This window comes from Pecten maximus, chromosome 7 (assembly GCF_902652985.1).
Source record: "Pecten maximus chromosome 7, xPecMax1.1, whole genome shotgun sequence".
NCBI lineage: Eukaryota > Metazoa > Mollusca > Bivalvia > Pectinida > Pectinidae > Pecten > Pecten maximus.
Window position 1 is genome coordinate 855,176 of NC_047021.1, and position 25,546 is coordinate 880,721.

The 25,546-nt window shown below is 36.4% G+C and overlaps 1 protein-coding gene across 1 annotated transcript; it reads left to right on the forward strand.

The window, feature by feature from the left end:
• Positions 1-2,280: 2,280 nt before the first annotated feature.
• LOC117331274 (DC-STAMP domain-containing protein 2-like) lies at positions 2,281-20,925 on the forward strand. The gene is made up of 4 exons (XM_033889880.1): positions 2,281-2,372; positions 12,770-13,818; positions 17,282-17,478; positions 18,225-20,925. Exons 2-4 carry the CDS (start codon positions 12,787-12,789, stop codon positions 19,471-19,473), a joined length of 2,478 nt encoding a protein of 825 aa, XP_033745771.1. The 5' UTR covers positions 2,281-2,372; positions 12,770-12,786; the 3' UTR covers positions 19,474-20,925.
• The last annotated feature ends 4,621 nt before the right edge of the window (positions 20,926-25,546 follow it).

Here is a 25,546-nt window from a genome sequence, read left to right on the forward strand (position 1 = left end):
AGGTCTGAATCACTACTGTGTTATAAAAGGTTAGGACAGGTCTGAGTCACTACTGTGTTATACAAGGTTAGGACAGGTCTGGGTCACTACTGTGTTATAAAATGTTAGGACAGGTCTGGTTCATTACTGTGTTATACAAGGTTAGGACAGCTCTGAGTCACTAACTGTGTTATAAAAGGTTAGGACAGGTCTGTATAAAAGGTTAGGACAGGTCTGAGTCACTACTGTGTTATAAAAGGTTAGGACAGGTCTGAGTCACTACTGTGTTATAAAAGGTTAGGACAGCTCTGAGTCACTACTGTGTTATAAAAGGTTAGGACAGCTCTGAGTCACTACTGTGTTATAAAAGGTTAGGACAGGTCTGAGTCACTACTGTGTTATAAAAGGTTAGGACAGGTCTGAGTCACTACTGTGTTATAAAAGGTTAGGACAGGTCTGAGTCACTACTGTGTTATAAAAGGTTAGGACAGGTCTGAGTCACTACTGTGTTATAAAAGGTTAGGACAGGTCTGAGTCACTACTGTGTTATAAAAGGTTAGGACAGGTCTGAGTCACTACTGTGTTATAAAAGGTTAGGACAGGTCTGAGTCACTACTGTGTTATAAAAGGTTAGGACAGGTCTGAGTCACTACTGTGTTATAAAAGGTTAGGACAGCTCTGAGTCACTACTGTGTTATAAAAGGTTAGGACAGGTCTGAGTCACTACTGTGTTATAAAAGGTTAGGACAGGTCTGAGTCACTACTGTGTTATAAAAGGTTAGGACAGGTCTGAGTCACTACTGTGTTATAAAAGGTTAGGACAGGTCTGAGTCACTACTGTGTTATAAAAGGTTAGGACAGGTCTGAGTCACTACTGTGTTATAAAAGGTTAGGACAGGTCTGAGTCACTACTGTGTTATAAAAGGTTAGGACAGGTCTGAGTCACTACTGTGTTATAAAAGGTTAGGACAGGTCTGAGTCACTACTGTGTTATAAAAGGTTAGGACAGGTCTGTGAGTCACTACTGTGTTATAAAAGGTTAGGACAGGTCTGAGTCAATACTGTGTTATAAAAGGTTAGGACAGGTGTGAGTCACTACTGTGTTATAAAAGGTTAGGACAGGTCTGAGTCACTACTGTGTTATAAAAGGTTAGGACAGGTCTGAGTCACTACTGTGTTATAAAAGGTTAGGACAGGTCTGAGTCAATACTGTGTTATAAAATGTTAGGACAGGTCTGAATCACTACTGTGTTATAAAAGGTTAGGACAGGTCTGAGTCACTACTTGGTTATAAAAGGTTAGGACAGGTCTGGGTCACTACTGTGTTATAAAAGGGTAGGACAGGTCTGGGTCACTACTGTGTTATAAAAGGTTAGGACAGGTCTGAGTCACTACTGTGTTATAAAAGGTTAGGACAGGTCTGAGTCACTACTGTGTTATAAAAGGTTAGGACAGGTCTGAGTCACTACTGTGTTATAAAAGGTTAGGACAGGTCTGAGTCACTACTGTGTTATAAAAGGTTAGGACAGGTCTGAGTCACTACTGTGTTATAAAAGGTTAGGACAGGTCTGGGTCACTACTGTGTTATAAAAGGTTAGGACAGGTCTGAGTCACTACTGTGTTATAAAAGGTTAGGACAGGTCTGAGTCACTACTGTGTTATAAAAGGTTAGGACAGGTCTGAGTCACTACTGTGTTATAAAAGGTTAGGACAGGTCTGAGTCACTACTGTGTTATAAAAGGTTAGGACAGGTCTGAGTCACTACTGTGTTATAAAAGGTTAGGACAGGTCTGAGTCACTACTGTGTTATAAAAGGTTAGGACAGGTCTGAGTCACTACTGTGTTATAAAAGGTTAGGACAGGTCTGAGTCACTACTGTGTTATAAAAGGTTAGGACAGGTCTGAGTCACTACTGTGTTATAAAAGGTTAGGACAGGTCTGAGTCACTACTTGGTTATAAAAGGTTAGGACAGGTCTGGGTCACTACTGTGTTATAAAAGGTTAGGACAGGTCTGAGTCACTACTGTGTTATAAAAGGTTAGGACAGGTCTGAGTCACTACTGTGTTATAAAAGGTTAGGACAGGTCTGGGTCACTACTGTGTTATAAAAGGTTAGGACAGCTCTGAGTCACTACTGTGTTATAAAAGATTAGGACAGCTCTGGGATGTAGTAACTTATGAAATGTTTTGGAAGTTATTGGTCACTTCTGTCCACCAACGAAATGAAAATCGGACTTTTATGAACAGACACTTGAGTCAGTCAACTAATACTAAACATGAATTATGATTAACCTTCCTGTTCATCGTGCACACTAATACATCCTCTATCTCTGTATACAAGGACCGTGGTTCATCATACACACTGATGTATCTCCTGTCTGAGGAAACAATAGGTAAGTCATATTTGTTTTACTTTAGCTTGTGTTTGTAGATTAACATTTTCCTTAAATACAATGCATTGATTTTGTTATATATAGAACATATTTAAAATCATTCAAAATGAATCCCCATAATATATGCCCATAACATCTCAGGCTGCCTGTAAATACTACAGACGTAAGCGACCTGGCAGGAGATGGAAACACCACTACGTAACTATATGTCTACACTTTACCATACTTTTTGATTACTATAATAATAATCATTATGTAATAAGGACGATATTATTCCACACCAGTTCCGAAAGCTATCTCTAACTTCAACTAAACAATCGTGACAGACGCCATGCCCCATTTGTTTGTAAGGGCCTCATTTGTTTGTAAGGGCCTCGTTTGTTTGTAAGGGCCTCATTTGTTTGTAAGGGCCTCATTTGTTTGTAAGGGCCTCATTTGTTTGTAAGGTTGATTCATTTGTTTGTAAGGGCCTCATTTGTTTGTAAGGGCCTCATTTGTTTGTAAGGTTGATTCATTTGTTTGTAAGGGCCTCATTTGTTTGTAAGGGCCTCATTTGTTTGTAAGGGCCTCATTTGTTTGTAAGGTTGATTCATTTGTTTGTAAGGTTGATTCATTTGTTTGTAAGGGCCTCATTTGTTTGTAAGGGCCTCATTTGTTTGTAAGGGCCTCATTTGTTTGTAAGGGCCTCATTTGTTTGTAAGGTTGATTCATTTGTTTGTAAGGGCCTCATTTGTTTGTAAGGGCCTCATTTGTTTGTAAGGGCCTCATTTGTTTGTAAGGTTGATTCATTTGTTTGTAAGGTTGATTCATTTGTTTGTAAGGGCCTCATTTGTTTGTAAGGTTGATTCATTTGTTTGTAAGGTTGATTCATTTGTTTGTAAGGTTGATTCAAGGTTCCAGGTTAGACAACAAGCACATTCTTAAATGTAATAATCTTGAGATGGCCGCCATCTTAAAAACACTTTCCAAACTTTTCAATTTTCACCGGTGGGATTCTACCCAAACCTGACTGAAATGGTCCTAAGATGGTCCTTGCCAATTGTACCAGGATGGTCGCTATGTCTGTTCGCTATGTCTGTCATTTTAAAAATCATCTCTAGTTACATCAGATCGATTGAGTTGAAACTTGTCAGGAATTATTGTGAGATTAAAGCGTTAATATTTGTTTTAAATGGTCCTAATTCTAACATGAAATCGCGGTGGTTTTACTACTACACTGCTTTTGAGGTAATCCGAAGGTTTCTGACGTTTTATCGGCCTTTCAAAAATCTGACATAAAAAGGTCGATACGACATTAGAAACCTTTGGATAAATAGTGAAAATGTATACTTAAAGTCCCATTTTCCATATGAGACCATGATATTTATCAACCCGCATGAGGACCCGAATCCACTTGAAGACGACTGACTAATTGACCCAGAAAATTACTTCCTCACTTTCAATATGACTCATATCTTGATCTGTGGTTGTAATTCTGTTAGTTTATAATGTGACAAACAGCAAATCGGTAAAAGTCAGGTTGTATTAATATCACCTATACACCATTAATCCGACACAAATTGTTATGTACGTCATGTTGTATACTTAGGTATATGTGGCTTCAAATACTAGTGTATATATAAATGTATATCAATATTTCCCTACGTTAGATGGTTTATCTCTCGGAGACCAAATTGTAGCTCTCATTGTATTATAATGTAAATCTCTCAATCCATCCGAGAGTATCAATGTAAATCTCTCAAGTCATCCGAGAGTATCAATGTCTCTCAAGTCATCCGAGAGTATCAATGTAAATCTCTCAAGTCATCCGAGAGTATCAATGTAAATCTCTCAAGTCATCCGAGAGTATCAATGTAAATCTCTCCAGTCATCCGAGAGTATCAATGTAAATCTCTCAAGTCATCCGAGAGTATCAATGTAAATCTCTCAAGTCATCCGAGAGTATCAATGTAAATCTCTCAAGTCATCCGAGAGTATCAATGTCTCTCAAGTCATCCGAGAGTATCAATGTAAATCTCTCAAGTCATCCGAGAGTATCAATGTAAATCTCTCAAGTCATCCGAGAGTATTAATGTAAATCTCTCAAGTCATCCGAGAGTATCAATGTAAATCTCTCAAGTCATCCGAGAGTATCAATGTCAATCTCTCAAGTCATCCGAGAGTATCAATGTAAATCTCTCAAGTCATCCGAGAGTATCAATTGAGTCTCTCAAGCCACCCGAGAGTATGAATGTCTCTCAAGTCATCCGAGAGTATCAATGTAAATCTCTCAAGTCATCCGAGAGTATCAATGTAAATCTCTCAAGTCATCCGAGAGTATCAATGTAAATCTCTCAAGTCATCCGAGAGTATCAATGTCTCTCAAGTCATCCGAGAGTATCAATGTAAGTCTCTCAAGTCATCTCAGAGGATAAAAGTTACACACATTCTTGAGTTAACTCTTCTACAGGGGAGATAACTAGGGCCTTATGTTGATACCATTATATAGGGGAGATAACTAGGGTTTAATGTTTATACCATTCTACAGGGGAGATAACTAGGGCTTAATGTTTATACCATTCTACAGGGGAGATAACTAGGGCTTAACGTTTATACCATTCTACAGGGGAGATAACTAGTGCCTAATGTTTATACCATTATACAGGGGAGACAACTAGGGCTTTAGAGTCAGTTTAATGGTATACATTTGAGCTGTATAATACTGCATACTTATCAATGCTAATTAACAAAGTTTGACGAGTTTACGGCCAAAACGATTTGTCTACCATGTACATGGGGTTGTCGTCGATGACCCGAAAGACGCTTCCCATTCCGGAGCTTTTGGTGTTATAATTAGTCTAGGGTTTCCATACAAAAAATTTCAATGTCGGTATTTACTGTCGTTTACCCATGTCGTTTAACCTATCAAGCCACAAACATAAATAACGAATTGATCAGTAGCCATCATTATATATCTAATTAATACGTTGTATACAGTAACCAACATTGTATATCTAATTACTACGTTGTATACAGTAACCCACATTGTATATATAATTACTACATTGTATACAGTAACCCACATTGTATATCTAATTACTACGTTGTATACAGTAACCAACATTGTATATCTAATTACTACGTTGGATACAGTAACCCACATTGTATATCTAATTACTACGTTGTATACAGTAACCCACATTGTATATCTAATTACTACTTTGTATACAGTAACCCACATTGTATATCTAATTACTACGTTGTATACAGTAACCCACATTGTATATCTAGCTACTACTTTGTATACAGTAACCCACATTGTATATCTAATTACTACTTTGTATACAGTAACCCACATTGTATATCTAATTACTACGTTGTATACAGTAACCCACATTGTATATCTAATTACTATGTTGTATACAGTAACCCACATTGTATATATAATTACTACGTTGTATACAGTAACCCACATTGTATATCTAATTACTACGTTGTATACAGTAATCCACATTGTATATATAATTACTATGTTGTATACAGTAACACATATTGTATATCTAATTACTACGTTGTATACAGTAACCCACATTGTATATCTAATTACTATGTTGTATACAGTAACCCACATTGTATATCTAATTACTATGTTGTATACAGTAACCTACATTGTATATCTAATTACTATGTTCTATACAGTAACCCACATTGTATATCTAATTACTACATTGTATACAGTAACCCACATTGTATATCTAATTACTACTTTGTATACAGTAACCCACATTGTATATCTAATTACTACTTTGTATACAGTAACCCACATTGTATATCTAATTACTACTTTGTATACAGTAACCCACATTGTATATCTAATTACTATGTTGTATACAGTAACCCACATTGTATATCTAATTACTACGTTGTATACAGTAACCCACATTGTATATCTAATTACTACGTTGTATACAGTAACCCACATTGTATATATAATTACTACTTTGTATACAGTAACCCACATTGTATATCTAATTACTACGTTGTATACAGTAACCCACATTGTATATCTAATTACTACGTTGTATACAGTAATCCACATTGTATATCTAATTACTACGTTGTATGCAGTAACCCACATTGTATATATAATTACTACTTTGTATACAGTAACCCACATTGTATATCTAATTACTACGTTGTATACAGTAACACACATTGTATATCTAATTACTACGTTGTATACAGTAACCCACATTGTATATCTAATTACTACTTTGTATACAGTAACCCACATTGTATATCTAATTACTACTTTGTATACAGTAACCCACATTGTATATCTAATTACTATGTTGTATACAGTAACCCACATTGTATATCTAATTACTACGTTGTATACAGTAATCCACATTGTATATCTAATTACTACGTTGTATGCAGTAACCCACATTGTATATATAATTACTACATTGTATACAGTAACCCACATTGTATATCTAATTACTACGTTGTATACAGTAACCCACATTGTATATATAATTACTACGTTGTATACAGTAACACACATTGTATATATAATTACTACATTGTATACAGTAACCCACATTGTATATCTAATTACTACGTTGTATACAGTAACCCACATTGTATATCTAATTACTACTTTGTATACAGTAACCCACATTGTATATCTAATTACTACATTGTATACAGTAACCCACATTGTATATCTAATTACTACTTTGTATACAGTAACCCACATTGTATATCTAATTACTACTTTGTATACTGTAACCAACACTGTATATCTAATTACTACTTTGTATACAATAACCCACATTGTATATCTAATTACTACGTTGTATACAGTAACCCACATTGTATATCTAATTACTACGTTGTATACAGTAACCCACATTGTATATCTAATTACTACGTTGTATACAGTAACCCACGTTGTATATCTAATTACTACTTTGTATACAGTAACCAACACTGTATATCTAATTACTACTTTGTATACAATAACCCACATTGTATATCTAATTACTACGTTGTATACAGTAACCCACATTGTATATCTAATTACTACTTTGTATACAGTAACCCATATCGTATATCTAATTACTACGTTGTATACAATAACCCACATTGTATATCTAATTACTACGTTGTATACAGTAACCCACATTGTATATCTAATTACTACTTTGTATACAGTAACCCACATTGTATATCTAATTACTACTTTGTATACAGTAACCCATATCGTATATCTAATTACTACGTTGTATACAATAACCCACATTGTATATCTAATTACTACGTTGTATACAGTAACCCACATTGTATATCTAATTACTACTTTGTATACAGTAACCCACATTGTATATCTAATTACTACGTTGTACACAGTAACCCACATTGTATATCTAATTACTACTTTGTATACAGTAACCCACATTGTATATCTAATTACTACGTTGTATACAGTAACCCACATTGTATATCTAATTACTACATTGTATACAGTAACCCACATTGTATATCTAATTACTACTTTGTATACAGTAACCCACATTGTATATCTAATTACTACTTTGTATACAGTAACCCACATTGTATATCTAATTACTACGTTGTACACAGTAACCCACATTGTATATCTAATTACTACGTTGTATACAGTAACCCACATTGTATATCTAATTACTACTTTGTATACAGTAACACACATTGTATATCTAATTACTACTTTGTATACAGTAACCCACATTGTATATCTAATTACTACTTTGTAAACAGTAACCCACATTGTATATCTAATTACTACATTGTATACAGTAACCCACATTGTATATCTAATTACTACATTGTATACAGTAACCCACATTGTATATCTAATTACTACATTGTATACAGTAACCCACATTGTATATCTAATTACTACATTGTATACAGTAACCCACATTGTATATCTAATTACTACGTTGTATACAGTAACCCACATTCTATATCTAATTACTACATTGTATACAGTAACCCACATTGTATATCTAATTACTACTTTGTAAACAGTAACCCACATTGTATATCTAATTACTACGTTGTATACAGTAACCCACATTGTATATCTAATTACTACATTGTATACAGTAACCCACATTGTATATCTAATTACTACATTGTATACAGTAACCCACATTGTATATCTAATTACTACGTTGTATGCAGTAACCCACATTGTATATCTAATTACTACATTGTATACAGTAACCCACATTGTATATCTAATTACTACTTTGTATACAGTAACCCACATTGTATATCTAATTACTACTTTGTATACAGTAACCTACATTGTATATCTAATTACTATGTTGTACACAGTAACCCACATTGTATATCTAATTACTACTTTGTATACAGTAACCCACATTGTATATACTATGTTGTATACAGTCCCCACATTGTATATCTAATTACTACGTTGTATACAGTAACCCACATTGTATATCTAATTACTACGTTGTAAACAGTAACCCACATTGTATATCTAATTACTACGTTGTATGCAGTAACCCACATTGTATATCTAATTACTACATTGTATACAGTAACCCACATTGTATATCTAATTACTACTTTGTATACAGTAACCCACATTGTATATCTAATTACTACTTTGTATACAGTAACCTACATTGTATATCTAATTACTATGTTGTACACAGTAACCCACATTGTATATCTAATTACTACTTTGTATACAGTAACCCACATCGTATATCTTATTACTACTTTGTATACAGTAACCCACATTGTATTTATAATTACTACGTTGTATACAGTAACCCACATTGTATATCTAATTACTACGTTGTATACAGTAACCCACATTGTATATCTAATTACTACTTTGTATACAGTAACACACATTGTATATATAATTACTACTTTGTATACAGTAACCCACATTGTATATCTAATTACTACTTTGTATACAGTAACCCACATTGTATATCTAATTACTATGTTGTATACAGTAACCCACATTGTATATCTAATTACTATGTTGTACACAGTAACCCACATTGTATATCTAATTACTATGTTGTATACAGTAACCCACATTGTATATCTAATTACTACATTGTATACAGTAACCCACATTGTATATATAATTACTACTTTGTATACAGTAACCCACATTGTATATCTAATTACTACGTTGTATACAGTAACCCACATTGTATATACTATGTTGGATACAGTAACCCACATTGTATATCTAATTACTACATTGTATACAGTAACCCACATCGTATATCTAATTACTACGTTGTATACAGTAACCCACATTGTATATCTAATTACTACATTGTATACAGTAACCCACATTGTATATCTAATTACTATGTTGTATACAGTAACCCACATTGTATATCTAATTACTACTTTGTATACAGTAACCCACATTGTATATCTAATTACTACGTTATATACAGTAACCCACATTGTATATGTAATTACTACATTGTATACAGTAACCCACATTGTATATCTAATTACTACTTTGTATACAGTAACCCACATTGTATATATAATTACTACATTGTATACAGTAACCCACATTGTATTTATAATTACTACGTTGTATACAGTAACCCACATTGTATATCTAATTACTACGTTGTATACAGTAACCCACATTGTATATCTAATTACTACATTGTATACAGTAACCCACATTGTATATATAATTACTACTTTGTATACAGTAACCCATATTGTATATCTAATTACTACGTTGTATACAGTAACCCACATTGTATATCTAATTACTACATTGTATACAGTAACCCACATTGTATATATAATTACTACTTTGTATACAGTAACCCATATTGTATATCTAATTACTACTTTGTATACAGTAACCCACATTGTATATCTAATTACTACTTTGTATACAGTAGCCCATATTGTATATCTAATTACTACTTTCTATACAGTAACCCACATTGTATATCTAATTACTACTTTCTATACAGTAACCCATATTGTATATCTAATTACTACTTTGTATACAGTAACCCACATTGTATATCTAATTACTACGTTGTATACAGTAACCCACATTGTATATCTAATTACTACGTTGTATGCAGTAACCCACATTGTATATCTAATTACTACATTGTATACAGTAACCCACATTGTATATCTAATTACTACTTTGTATACAGTAGCCCACATTGTATATCTAATTACTACATTGTATACAGTAACCCACATTGTATATCTAATTACTACTTTGTATACAGTAACCCACATTGCATATCTTATTACTACGTTCTATACAGTAACCCACATTGTATATCTAATTACTACGTTGTATACAGTAACCCACATTGTATATCTAATTACTACTTTGTATACAGTAACACACATTGTATATCTAATTACTACATTGTATACAGTAACCCACATTGTATATCTAATTACTACTTTGTATGCAGTAATCCACATTGTATATCTAGCTACTACTTTGTATACAGTAACCCACATTGTATATCTAATTACTACTTTGTATACAGTAACCCACATTGTATATCTAATTACTACGTTGTATACAGTAACCCACATTGTATATCTAATTACTACGTTGTATACAGTAACCCACATTGTATATATAATTACTACTTTGTATACAGTAACCCACATTGTATATCTAATTACTACTTTGTATACAGTAGCCCATATTGTATATCTAATTACTACTTTGTATACAGTAACACACATTGTATATATAATTACTACTTTGTATACAGTAACCCATATTGTATATCTAATTACTACGTTGTATACAGTAACCCACATTGTATATATAATTACTACATTGTATACAGTAACCCACATTGTATATCTAATTACTACGTTGTATACAGTAACCCACATTGTATATCTAATTACTACGTTGTATACAGTAACCCACATTGTATATCTAATTACTATGTTGTATACAGTAACCCACATTGTATATCTAATTACTACGTTGTATACAGTAACCCACATTGTAAATCTAATTACTACGTTGTATACAGTAACCCACATTGTATATATAATTACTACTTTGTATACAGTAACCCACATTGTATATCTAATAACTACGTTGTATACAGTAACCCACATTGTATATCTAATTACTACGTTGTATACAGTAACCCACATTGTATATCTAATTACTACATTGTATACAGTAACCCACATTGTATATCTAATTACTACGTTGTATGCAGTAACCCACATTGTATATCTAATTACTACGTTGTATACAGTAACCCACATTGTATATCTAATTACTACGTTGTATACAGTAACCCACATTGTATATCTAATTACTACATTGTATACAGTAACCCACATTGTATATCTAATTACTACGTTGTATGCAGTAACCCACATTGTATATCTAATTACTACGTTGTATACAGTAACCCACATTGTATATCTAATTACTACATTGTATACAGTAACCCACATTGTATATCTAATTACTACGTTGTATGCAGTAACCCACATTGTATATCTAATTACTACATTGTATACAGTAACCCACATTGTATATCTAATTACTACGTTGTATACAGTAACCCACATTGTATATCTAATTACTACATTGTATACAGTAACCCACATTGTATATCTAATTACTACTTTGTATACAGTAACCAACATTGTATATCTAGTTACTACTTTGTATACAGTAACCCACATTGTATATCTAATTACTACGTTGTATACAGTAACCCACGTTGTATATCTAATTACTACATTGTATACAGTAACCCACGTTATATATCTAATTACTACTTTGTATACAGTAACCCACATTGTATATCTAATTACTACTTTGTATACAGTAACCCACGTTGTATATCTAATTACTACATTGTATACAGTAACCCACGTTATATATCTAATTACTACGTTGTATACAGTAACCCACATTATATATCTAATTACTACTTTGTATACAGTAACCCACATTGTATATCTAATTACTACTTTGTATACAGTAACCTACATTGTATATCTAATTACTACGTTGTACAGAGTAACCCTCATTCATCTCCACATTTAGAACTACTGGTCCTTTGATGCTATAAAAAATGATCAGCATAAGTTGATAAAACATGCTTTAATTGTTGTAAAATTAAAATAGTATAAATTCAGTAAGTCTATGACATAAAACAGCCTTCAAAAGTTGTAAAATCGTTAAAATGCATAAAACATGATTCATATGTTGTAATATATTAGTCGTTCAAAAATTATCAATTGAGTAAGTTTGTGAGATAAAAATAGACGTATAATGAGTTGATTTAGATATAATCTGACTTGTCCTATACTTACAGATTAGACACTAGGGATAATGTCGTATGAAGCTATAGCCGCCTTCGAGCCGGAAGGGTCGGAGGAAATACGGTTACAGGTTGGAGACATATTCCGAAAAGTGAAAGATGTTGGAAATGGCTGGGTTATTGGGACGAATATCAATACCAACGAAACTGGGGTTTTCCCTGCATCCTACGTCCAGAAGGTGGAGACGTTCACCACTAATATCATACGTAGGTTCACTAAGGCCAGATCTCGTAGGAACCAGGAGCCTCAATATAATAGTCAAATCGACAGACCAGCTCTCGAACCAGATAATACTGTCATGGAGATGAGAGATTTGAAGTCAAAAATGGGAAACGATTCCGAGATAGAGGATTCTGATAATGCCGAAGACTTCGACACAGACAATGACATCGTCAGTGACCACGAGGAAGAACTAAGTGAAATGGACGAGGATAAAACAGAGGAGGCAAAAGAAAAACGTCTTAACCAAATAAAAAATTTTGCTGATCAACTATTTTCCAGTGAAAGAAACAAGTTTGCTTGGCAGAAATCTGTTTTCGGAATTATCATAGGGATATTAGCTGGCGTTGGACTGTTCTTCCTGCTTGCTTACGGCTTTAAAATTGCCCTGGATATCGCAGGCTATATAACCTTGGGTTTGACGTTCTTTATGTGCCTCGGTCTGGCTTTGTCGGTCCATTGCAGGTGTATAGGCCTACTGATGTTGCCCAGTCTTGCCTCAGCTCGTGGTCGAGCCCTTCTTCTCACAATCATTGTGGGCATCCTTTTATCGGGACCTGTTCATAATATCTCAAACAACGCGAAGGAGGTCTCCACAGCCATGGCATGCAGCATGAACGTGATCTACAACCAAAGCGAGTCCTTAAAAACCCAGCTTCAGGAGCCCATCAATCAGGCCGCTGACCAGATCGAAGAGAACACAAAGGGCCTACGAGCCATCGGCAATGCCATAGAGAGTGCGTTTGGACCTGTTGCAAGTGCCATCAACGCCATTGACAGCGGGGCACAGGACGCCAAAGCCGTCCTCAACGCCGCGTCAGTGGTAAGTTACACAATAACACTGGTGGTATATCATACATGTCTTTTCTAAACGGTAAGCGGTATTTGACCTTGGATGTTGAGTTTTTCCTCCATACTGTATGCAAATGGTATACATAGATTAATTCTGACAATATAGAATCTTTTGACAGCTCGTACGTGGTATAGAATGTGAGTTATCTACGGTAACTCCAATCCTGTCGTGACTAACGGTACGCGGTATAGAATGTGAGTTATCTACGGTAACTCCAATCCTGTCGTGACTAACGGTACGTGGTATAGAATGTGAGTTATCTACGGTAACTCCAATCCTGTCGTGACTAACGGTACGGGGTATAGAATGTGAGTTATCTACGGTAACTCCAATCCTGTCGTGACTAACGGTACGTGGTATAGAATGTGAGTTATCTACGGTAACTCCAATCCTGTCGTGACTAACGGTACGGGGTATAGAATGTGAGTTATCTACGGTAACTCCAATCCTGTCGTGACTAACGGTACCCGGTATAGAATGTGAGTTATCTACGGTAACTCCAATCCTGTCGTGACTAACGGTACGTGGTATAGAATGTGAGTTATCTACGGTAACTCCAATCCTGTCGTGACTAACGGTACACGGTATAGAATGTGAGTTATCTATGGTAACTCCAATCCTGTCGTGACTAACGGTACGTGGTATAGAATGTGAGTTATCTACGGTTACTCCAATCCTGTCGTGACTAACGGTACACGGTATAGAATGTGAGTTATCGACGGTAACTCCAATCCTGTCGTGACTAACGGTACGTGGTATAGAATGTGAGTTATCTACGGTAACTCCAATCATGTCGTGACTAACGGTACGTGTTATAGAATGTGAGTTATCTACGGTAACTTCAATCCTGTCGTGACTAACGGTACACGGTATAGAATGTGTGTTATCTACGGTAACTCCAATCCTGTCGTGACTAACGGTACCCGGTATAGAATGTGTGTTATCTACGGTAACTCCAACCCTGTCGTGACTAACGGTACACGGTATAGAATGTGTGTTATCTACGGTAACTCCAATCCTGTCGTGACTAACGGTACACGGTATAGAATGTGAGTTATCTACGGTAACTCCAATCCTGTCGTGACTAACGGTACGGGGTATAGAATGTGAGTTATCTACGGTAACTCCAATCCTGTCGTGACTAACGGTACACGGTATAGAATGTGAGTTATCTACGGTAACTCCAATCCTGTCGTGACTAACGGTACACGGTATAGAATGTGAGTTATCTACGGTAACTCCAACCCTGTCGTGACTAACGGTACACGGTATAGAATGTGTGTTATCTACGGTAACTCCAATCCTGTCTTGACTAACGGTACGTGGTATAGAATGTGTGTTATCTACGGTAACTCCAATCCTGTCTTGACTAACGGTACACGGTATAGAATGTGTGTTATCTACGGTAACTCCAATCCTGTCGTGACTAACGGTACACGGTATAGAATGTGTGTTATCTACGGTAACTCCAATCCTGTCGTGACTAACGGTACCCGGTATAGAATGTGAGTTATCTACGGTAACTCCAATCCTGTCGTGACTAACGGTACACGGTATAGAATGTGTGTTATCTACGGTAACTCCAATCCTGTCGTGACTAACGGTACCCGGTATAGAATGTGAGTTATCTACGGTAACTCCAATCCTGTCGTGACTAACGGTACACGGTATAGAATGTGTGTTATCTACGGTAACTCCAATCCTGTCGTGACTAACGGTACACGGTATAGAATGTGTGTTATCTACGGTAACTCCAATCCTGTCGTGACTAACGGTACCCGGTATAGAATGTGAGTTATCTACGGTAACTCCAATCCTGTCGTGACTAACGGTACGTGGTATAGAATGTGAGTTATCTACGGTAACTCCAATCCTGTCGTGACTAACGGTACGTGGTATAGAATGTGAGTTATCTTCGGTAACTTCAATCCTGTCTTGACTAACGGTTATCGGTATAGAATGTGAGTTATCTACGGTAACTCCAATCCTGTCGTGACTAACGGTACCCGGTATAGAATGTGAGTTATCTACGGTAACTCCAATCCTGTCGTGACTAACGGTACGTGGTATAGAATGTGAGTTATCTACGGTAACTCCAATCCTGTCGTGACTAACGGTACCCGGTATAGAATGTGAGTTATCTACGGTAACTCCAATCCTGTCTTGACTAACGGTACGCGGTATAGAATGTGAGTTATCTACGGTAACTCCAATCCTGTCGTGACTAACGGTACGGGGTATAGAATGTGAGTTATCTACGGTAACTCCAATCCTGTCGTGACTAACGGTACGTGGTATAGAATGTGAGTTATCTGCGGTAACTCCAATCCTGTCTTGACTAACGGTACACGGTATAGAATGTGAGTTATCTACGGTAACTCCAATCCTGTCTGACTAACGGTACGTGGTATAGAATGTGAGTTATCTACGGTAACTCCAATCCTGTCGTGACTAACGGTACACGGTATAGAATGTGAGTTATCTACGTTAACTCCAATCCTGTCTGACTAACGGTACACGGTATAGAATGCGAGTTATCTACGGTAACTCCAATCCTGTCTGACTAACGGTACCCGGTATAGAATGTGAGTTATCTACGGTAACTCCAATCCTGTCGTGACTAACGGTACGTGGTATAGAATGTGAGTTATCTACGGTAACTCCAATCCTGTCTGACTAACGGTACGTGGTATAGAATGTGAGTTATCTACGGTAACTCCAATCCTGTCGTGACTAACGGTACACGGTATAGAATGTGAGTTATCTACGGTAACTCCAATCCTGTCTGACTAACGGTACACGGTATAGAATGTGAGTTATCTACAGTAACTCCAATCCTGTCGTGACTAACGGTACGTGGTATAGAATGTGAGTTATCTACGGTAACTCCAATCCTGTCGTGACTAACGGTACGTGGTATAGAATGTGAGTTATCTACGGTAACTCCAATCCTGTCGTGACTAACGGTACACGGTATAGAATGTGAGTTATCTACGGTAACTCCAATCCTGTCTGACTAACGGTACACGGTATAGAATGTGTGTTATCTACGGTAACTCCAATCCTGTCGTGACTAACGGTACGTGGTATAGAATGTGAGTTATCTTCGGTAACTCCAATCCTGTCTTGACTAACGGTACGCGGTATAGAATGTGAGTTATCTACGGTAACTCCAATCATGTCGTGACTAACGGTACCCGGTATAGAATGTGTGAAGCTTGTAATTAGGATGTACTGTTTTATTTGATCTAATCAGTCATGAACTACATGTATTGACCATTTTACCACCCATAAATCGGAAACTGTTTGACCACGGACTTAAGACATACATATATGTACATACGTCTAATTCGTTTTCTGAGACAGACAGTGAGAGGTGTTATACAAAGTCACATAGTTGTTATAGTTACAGAAAGTATTCCTTGTATTTCAGGAATGTAATCGTCTTTTCACCGATGCGTACACGTCGTGTGTAAGTGAAATAAGCAACGCCAAGACGAAATGTGTGAGCACGTTAGGATCACTGGGACTAAAGAGGAAACGGCGCGAGACAGAAAACGAACTGAAGGATTTTATACGGGAACACAAGCACCTAACCCTAGCACTACTAATGAAAGGGGAACATCATCGGTATGTACCTTTAGAACGTCTAGACTCGATTACACTTAGTGCATTTATCCGGTGTATCTTAATAATATCTTACGAGAGTTGGTTGATATGTTGTGAGCCTCGTATGGAAGGAGGTACTACTCGGGGATGTTCTTTTTAATTCCTACTATTCTCTGACTAGGACTAGTCTCATTTGGTTAGTTTATATCGACGAGGTAGCACTTTAAAGAAAACAAGACAAGCGGCTTTTGCGAAATGGCAAAATATGTTAGGGCAAGGATGAAAGAGTCTCTCATTGCCATGTTTGCCATTCACGATGGTGGCTTTACATTGATTGAGCATCAACCTTATTCATCTGATCTCGCTCCATCAGACATTCATCTATAAACAGCTATTTTGGGCACCCTAATCCTATCCCTAACCCTAGAATGCAGTGGATGACTTTCTGAGCAGCCAATAAAAGGTGTTATATATAAGTGGCATTACGCCCTCAATTACCGCTGGCAAGTGTATAGATACTGAAGGGGATTATGTTGAAAAATAATACAATATGTCTGGCAAAATTCAAATCCTTCAATATCAGGCTCACAACTTGTCAATCAGCGCTCGTATCATACATTTAATTATCATTAAAACAAATATCCTTACAATTGCCTGTTGCTCGTGAGGTCATAGAAACCCTTTTACGCTATAAGGATTAAAATCCATAGGGTCGTTTTACGCTTTATATGTAATGAGTGTTAATATGATGCTTTCTCTGTCGACAGATTCAAGAGAGGATTGGCTGATGTCTGTGACATCTTAGACGTGTCGGGTGTGTGTCAGGTTGTCAACATAGGCTCATTCGCATGCTCTCCTGTCGAGGCTCTGGACTCAGCTGCTAACGCCGTCGCCAAGGAAGTCCAAAAAGGAATAGATGAAATAGAGAGTTGGTTCGCGTTTGATGTGATAAGAGAACTTGGTCTATCCGGATTAGCTAACGCTACCAAAACTCCCGGCGAGTTTATCGACGAAGTGGAATCAAGCTTAAACTATAATGTTGACTGGATACAATTCGGGGTGACTTTGGTCACTAATTTACTTGCCCTTTCTCTGCTTCTTTTATTTATCCAATCATTTGTGTACCTGAAGTATTACATTTCCCGTGACGAGTACAACAACATATACATAACAACAGCGTTCAAGGCTTACGACAAAGAGCGGGAAACGAAAGGAGAGTCATTCATCCTTCCCCTGAGGAAACGAGAAAAACGTATGTACACAGACACCAAATCACCGAAGATGTCCCCGGCCGAGGTCAGGTCTAGTACAGTAGGAATCATACAGGTTATCTTACACATGATATTCGCCTTCCTCATCGTCTTCTTCGACTACATTCTCTACTACTGTGTATATCTGATACACCGTTACGGTCGAGTGAACATCGAACTGTCGGGACAAAGCAGTATACTGCTAGAAATCACTGGTACAGGTGAGATCGCCAAGCTGATGCGCTCTTTTATAACTGGGATCAACCTCTATAACGTATACGATGCCGATTTTAACGTCACCAGTTGTCTCCCTAACCCTGCCGAGCCTAATGTTAACCTTTTCTATGCTTATGCTGTCCTATACGGCCTGGCTATAATAGCCGTGTTATCGCAGTCCTACAGCCTTCGTCTGAGGAGGAAAATATGTGCCTATTACTACCCAGAACAGGAGCAGGAGAGGACCGTGTACCTACACAGAAAAATACGACATGACAGAAAAACACATCAGTTACAACTTAAACAGCATCTCCGCAGCATGAAGAAGGAAAGACGGATGACGAAGAAAAGTGATAACAAAGGACCATTTGCAGGAAGGTTTGGGAAAAAGAAACCAGAATCGAGAACCTGTCTCAACTGTGGATCAAACGAAGGCGAATATCTCAAAATAGTCACTTGTACAAATCCAACGTGTTCAGCCGATTATTGTGAAACTTGTATGAACGAAATCGGCGAAAAATGTCACCTTTGTGGAGGTGGTGTCAATTAGATACATAACGACGGGGATGTTGGTAAAATGTACCGCGATATATATATAGCCTTTATCGAACGTTAAAGGCCTTGTTCTCTACATGATCCCATGGTGGTATCTGACAATTCATCGTATTAATTATTCAATTTGTTAATACTTTCTTAATTCCTTAACTATCGTTGTTTTTTTGGACATCTCAAACAGCATCCCTCATATATCCTACATTACATTGCTGCTTTTTCGATACTCAATTTGGTCGCCTCCCGTCGTCGACTCGACAGTCCCTAACAGTCGGTATAGTGTATCCCATAGTGACATTTCGGCACTCAATAATTTTGGTTTGTACAGTCCTGATAATATTTATATACCTTTGCTCTCAGGAACGTTGGCCAATTTAATTCTTTACAAGATATTTTGAGAGTTCCATGTATCAACACTTCAGACCCTTGGCATCACTGACGAGTCCCATAAGGACGAAACAACTGTATGATACAGTGTAATTCACATTAGTTCTTCTGTATCTAAAGATTTGAAAAATGTTATAATGTCTTTTGTATCTTCTTTTTTTTTTACAAACGTTAGGCATTCTTTGGAAACTTTGAAACATTGCCGAGCGAATTAATTGGTCCTTATTTTGAAATATTACATAAAAACATTTGTTAGCCCTTCGTTTGGAATCTCTTCTGACATGCCAAAAACCGAAGCTGTAAGCCATTGTCTTCAATTGTTAATGAAACTTGTAAGTCATTCTTTCGAAATATCCACATCCATGAAAAATGTGTCAGTCCTTTAATGAATTGTTAATACCCAATTTGTTTTGAAATGCCAATTATGTACGTCATTGTTTTGAAACTAAAGAGCAAAGAGATTAGCAGTTTTATGAAATATCAATGAGCAAAATGTGTAACTTCTTAAGAAATATATGTGAAGCTTATTTTGAATTATTGCTGAGCAAATGAATTGGTCCTTGTTTTAAAATGTAATGAAGACATTCGTCAGCCCTTCGTTTGAAAATAGTATAGAGCAAATTTGTTCGCCTTCTACTTTTAAATACCAATGAACAATTTTGTTAACCATTCTTTTGAAACATCCATAAACAAATTTGTTAACAATTCTTTTGAAATATCAATAAACCCATTTGAAACTATTATTTTTAAATGTTGAACACAACTGTAAGTCGTCTTTTTAAAGTCCATGAACAAATATGTAAGCCATTGTTCCATCATCAAATTTGTAAACCATCGCATTGGAATGTCCATGAACAAATTTTCAAGCCTTTTTATTGAAATATCCTTGAACAAATATAAAAGGCATTGTTTTGGAATGTCCATGATCATACTTAAAGCCGTCTTTTGAAAAATCCAGGAGTAATTTTGAAATATCAAAGCTTCGCACAATGCAGTGTATATAGTTCAAATTACATTGTGATCACTGTTATTATCAGTATTATAAAAATATTGTTATGCATGATGTAAAATGTTTATTTATTTATTTATTTATTAACGCAGTTAGGGGGGTATACTGGAATCACCTTGTCCGTCTGTCACAAAATTTGTCCGGCTATGCATTCGCTCATTATACCCCCGCAACGAAGTTAGGGGGTATACTGGAATCAGGTTGTCCGTCCGTACGTCCGTCTGTAGACACATTTTGTCCGGACAACTCCTAAACCGATGGACCGATTCCAATGAAACTTCACACACATATTAATGATCATGTGTAGATGTGCATGCCACTTTCTTTTTCTCAAAATTATGGTTGCTTTGGCAACTGGTCACTATAAACAGGTTTTCCGATAAGAACCATAACTTTAAGTTTGTCCGGACAACTCCTCCTAAACCGAAGGGCCGATTTCAATGAAACTTCACACAAATATAGAAGACCATGGGTAGATGTGCATGCCACTTTCTTCTTCTCAAAATTATGGTTGCTATGGCAACTGGTCACTATAAACAGGTTTTCCGATAAGAACCATAACTTTAAGTTTGTCCGGACAACTCCTCCTAAACCGAAGGGCCGATTTCAATGAAACTTCACACAAATATAAAGGACAATGTGTAGATGTGCATGCCACTTTCTTCTCAAAATTATGGTTGCTTTGGCAACTGGTCACTATAAACAGGTTTTCCGATAAGAACCATAACTTTAAGTTTGTACGGACAACTCCTTAACTGAAGGGCCAATTTCAATGAAACTTCACACAAATATAGAGGACCATGTGTAGATATGCATGCCACTTTCTTTTTCTCAAAATAATGGCTGCTATGGCAACTGGTCACTATATTACTGGGTTATCTTAGTTAGCCTCTAATAAACAGTTCCAATTCACCATTGACTCGTGTAGATTGCGGGGGTATTAGTCAGCCATGCTGGCGATAGTTCTAGTTTCTTTATGGATTTCACTCAAATTTGGTATATAGTTAGAAGACCATATGAACTTGTGTCCCCTGCAGTGATTTTGCGATTTAGCCCTTTTTAACAGAGGTATGCCCCTTTTTCATACAAAATGTGTCATAATTTTGTCCGGCTATGTATTCACTTAGTTTTTGATGGATTTTCTTGAAACTTTATACAGAGTTGAAGGATGGCATGAAGTTATGTCTCCAGGAATGGCTTCTTCCGAAAAAAACCCCCTTTTTTACAGAGTTATGCCTCTTTATGTAAAAAATGGTTACTAGCTTGTCCAGCTATGCATTTGCTTTGTTTTCAATGGATTTTACTAAAATTTGGTATGTAGTTAGAGGACCCTATGAGGCTTAGCTCTATGCAAAGATTTTGTCGAATTACCCGTTCTAATAGAGTTATTTCCCTTTTTCTTTAAAAACGAGCAAAATTTTGTTCGGCTATGCATTCACTTAGTTCTTACCTTAACATAGAACATATTTGATTTGGTTATAGTACCATAGATAGGCAGCTTCACAAAGTATCCAAACCAATCTTGGAAAAGCGGGGGGTATACTTGTCACCCCCTCGGTGACATCTCTGGTTTAACTATGCACTGTTCCAAAAACATATGGTTAATCTGATTTCGGGTATATGTTTTATGTACTTTTGCAAAGAAGCCTGAAAGTACCAGCTCAACTCTATCTATCGTGGCCACAGAAGGACGTAGCGAAAGGTTATCTTCCATATCAAGGTTAAACAGCTTTATGGTTGTTATTTGGTTTGTTGTATATATTACAAAAATAACATCTAAAATGACTATTAACTAAAATGGGTGCCAAACAGAAAGTCAGTACAGATAGGTTTTTGTTATATATAGCGGTGGTGTTTCTGACAGGTAGGTTTCATTAAAGTCACAGGGGTCAGATAGGCTTAAATGTTTAAACTACTTCTTCTCAATAACCAAGAGGTCCAGGGACTTGATATTTGGTCTGTACCATGCTGGGGTGAAGGGGTACCAAGTTGTTCAAATGAATGACCTTGACCTTTCAAGGTGAGAGCAGTCATATAGGCTAAAATATTTCCATAACTTATTTTCAATAACTGTAATGTCCAGAGACCTTATATCTGACTTGTAGCGTTCTTGGATGCAAGCTAGGAAGTTTGTTCAAATGAATGACCTCGATCATATTTCCAGGTAGGTTTTTGTTATATATAGAGGTGGCGTTTCTGCCAGGTAGGTTTTTGTTATATATAGAGGTGGCGTTTCTGACAGGTGCGTTTTTGTTATATATAGAGGTGGCGTTTCTGACAGGTAGGTTTTTGTTATATATACAGGTGACGTTTCTGACAGGTAGGTTTTTGTTATATATAGAGGTGGCGTTTCTGACAGGTAGGTTTTTGTTATATATAGAGGTGGCGTTTCTGACAGGTAGGTTTTTGTTATATATAGAGGCCACGTTTCTGACAGGTAGGTTTTTGTTATATATAGAGGTGACGTTTCCGACAGGTAGGTTTTTGTTATATATAGAGGTGGCGTTTCTGACAGGTAGGTTTTTGTTATATATAGAGGTGGCGTTTCTGATTTTTCAAAGTGCTTTATCTCATTTTTCATTCGATGACCATAAAACTTCCAAATTCTTTTTCAGTGGATCATGTTCTTTCATATGCAATGAAAAAATACTGAATTTGATCTCTTTATTTTTGATCTACTTTTGACCCCATAGCAAGGCCTTGACCATGACACATTCTGTGATAACACGCGTCATTGAGAAAAGTTAGTCCTGACCAAATGCTTACTAATTTCCAATGAAAATTAAACAAATTATGCTAAAATATGCCAGTTCCCTATATATACTAGTAGTAAAATCCCCTCCCCAGGGGAAATGTGAAACTCAGGGGCCATGAAATTGATAGTTTTGATAAAGCACCTGTAGAACCTTACATTCATGACGAGTATGTATCGTTCTGCCATACATGTATCTGGGTCTTGAGAAGAAGATTTTTGAAATACATTTTTTTGTAAGTCAATTTGACCCCTTTTGGCCCATCCTCTGAGTGATAGGGACCATTTAACTTACAATTTTGGTAGACCTCTAGCCAAGGAATGTTTCTGCAAAATTTCATCAAAAATAGTTTCGGGATTTTTTGAGAAGTTTAAAATGTGTAAATGTTAACCAATGATGGCGACGGCCAAGGACGAAGTCGGATTGGACAAGGTCACCGATCACCGCTCAGGTGACCTTAAAATACCTGTTTCTGACTGTTAGCTACATGTACCACACACACAAAATGGAGGAAACATAAGACATCAAAACAAAAGAAATTTATTTCATAATGTAATACTCAAACATAAAAAGCTTGTACAATTTTAAAACAAAATTAAAACTAGTGAAGTGAAGAGTTCCATCTCAGGACACTTTGGACACTGGTACCAGACAGCAGAGAAAGTAACCACTGTTTTTGTTTATATTGGTATGTTGTGTGATGCCAAACTTACTTATTACATATATTATAAATCAAATGTAATCAAAAGTGTTAATATGAACAAAAATGACATTAGATCTTTTTTGAAAAAACAGTATCATGTACATAGATAGGTTTTTTAAGGGTCATCTATATAGCAGAATAATGTTTAGATGCCCCTTAAATAGAACTTTGTGACCAGAACAACTACCAACTCAAACGATATTTAATTACCATTCAGTCAGTCCTTAGTAGTTTACAGAAGTTTTAGTAGGTCAAATGTCACAGTCAAGGTCAGCAGGTCCGAAAATGTATGGAAAGAACTAGTGTCAAGGAACCACATAGCCTGTCTATGGCCGACACCAACACCGACACCAACACGGACGCTGGGGTATAGCAATAGCTCCACTGGACCAGGCAAGGAACCACATAGCCTGTCTATGGCCGACACCAACACGGACGCTGGGGTATAGCAATAGCTCCACTGGACCAGGCAAGGAACCACATAGCCTGTCTATGGCCGACACCAACACCGACACCAACACGGATGCTGGGGTATAGCAATAGCTCCACTGGACCAGGCAAGGAACCACATAGCCTGTCTATGGCCGACACCAACACCGACACCAACACGGACGCTGGGGTATAGCAATAGCTCCACTGGACCTTGCAAGGAACCATAATGTAACAGACTGGATATTTTCATTTATAAGACACTTAGCATACAATTATAAACCAAAATCGATCCATACATCATTTATAATGATATAAACAAATGCTTCACATGAAAACTTCATTTCATCACTAGTTTTGGTTTTTAAAGTCCACAGAAATAAATTCTGTTACCTCAACACTCTGTTAGAGAGTTTTAATATAAAGATTATAATAAATATAGATGACTTAAAATAGATCCAATAAAAATAATTACAAATGCAGATTCTATTACAACATTTAAGATGTGGAAAAGACAAAAAAATAAATAAACAAGAGGCCTAAGGGCCTTAACGGTCACTTGAGTTTTGAAATATTTCAGTTAATTCAATCAACCCTTTTTGGCCCAGTCCATCAGCCAAGGGAGTCGGTCAAGAGCCAACATGTATATACCATCAAGCTGTTATCAAATGCTGATAATGTTAGAATGAATTCCAATAGAAATCACACAAATGATTGTGATTTCCCAATACAGTATAAACTATAGTAAAGTTTACTCCCTCCCCAGGGGAAAACGTGAGACCCAAGGGTC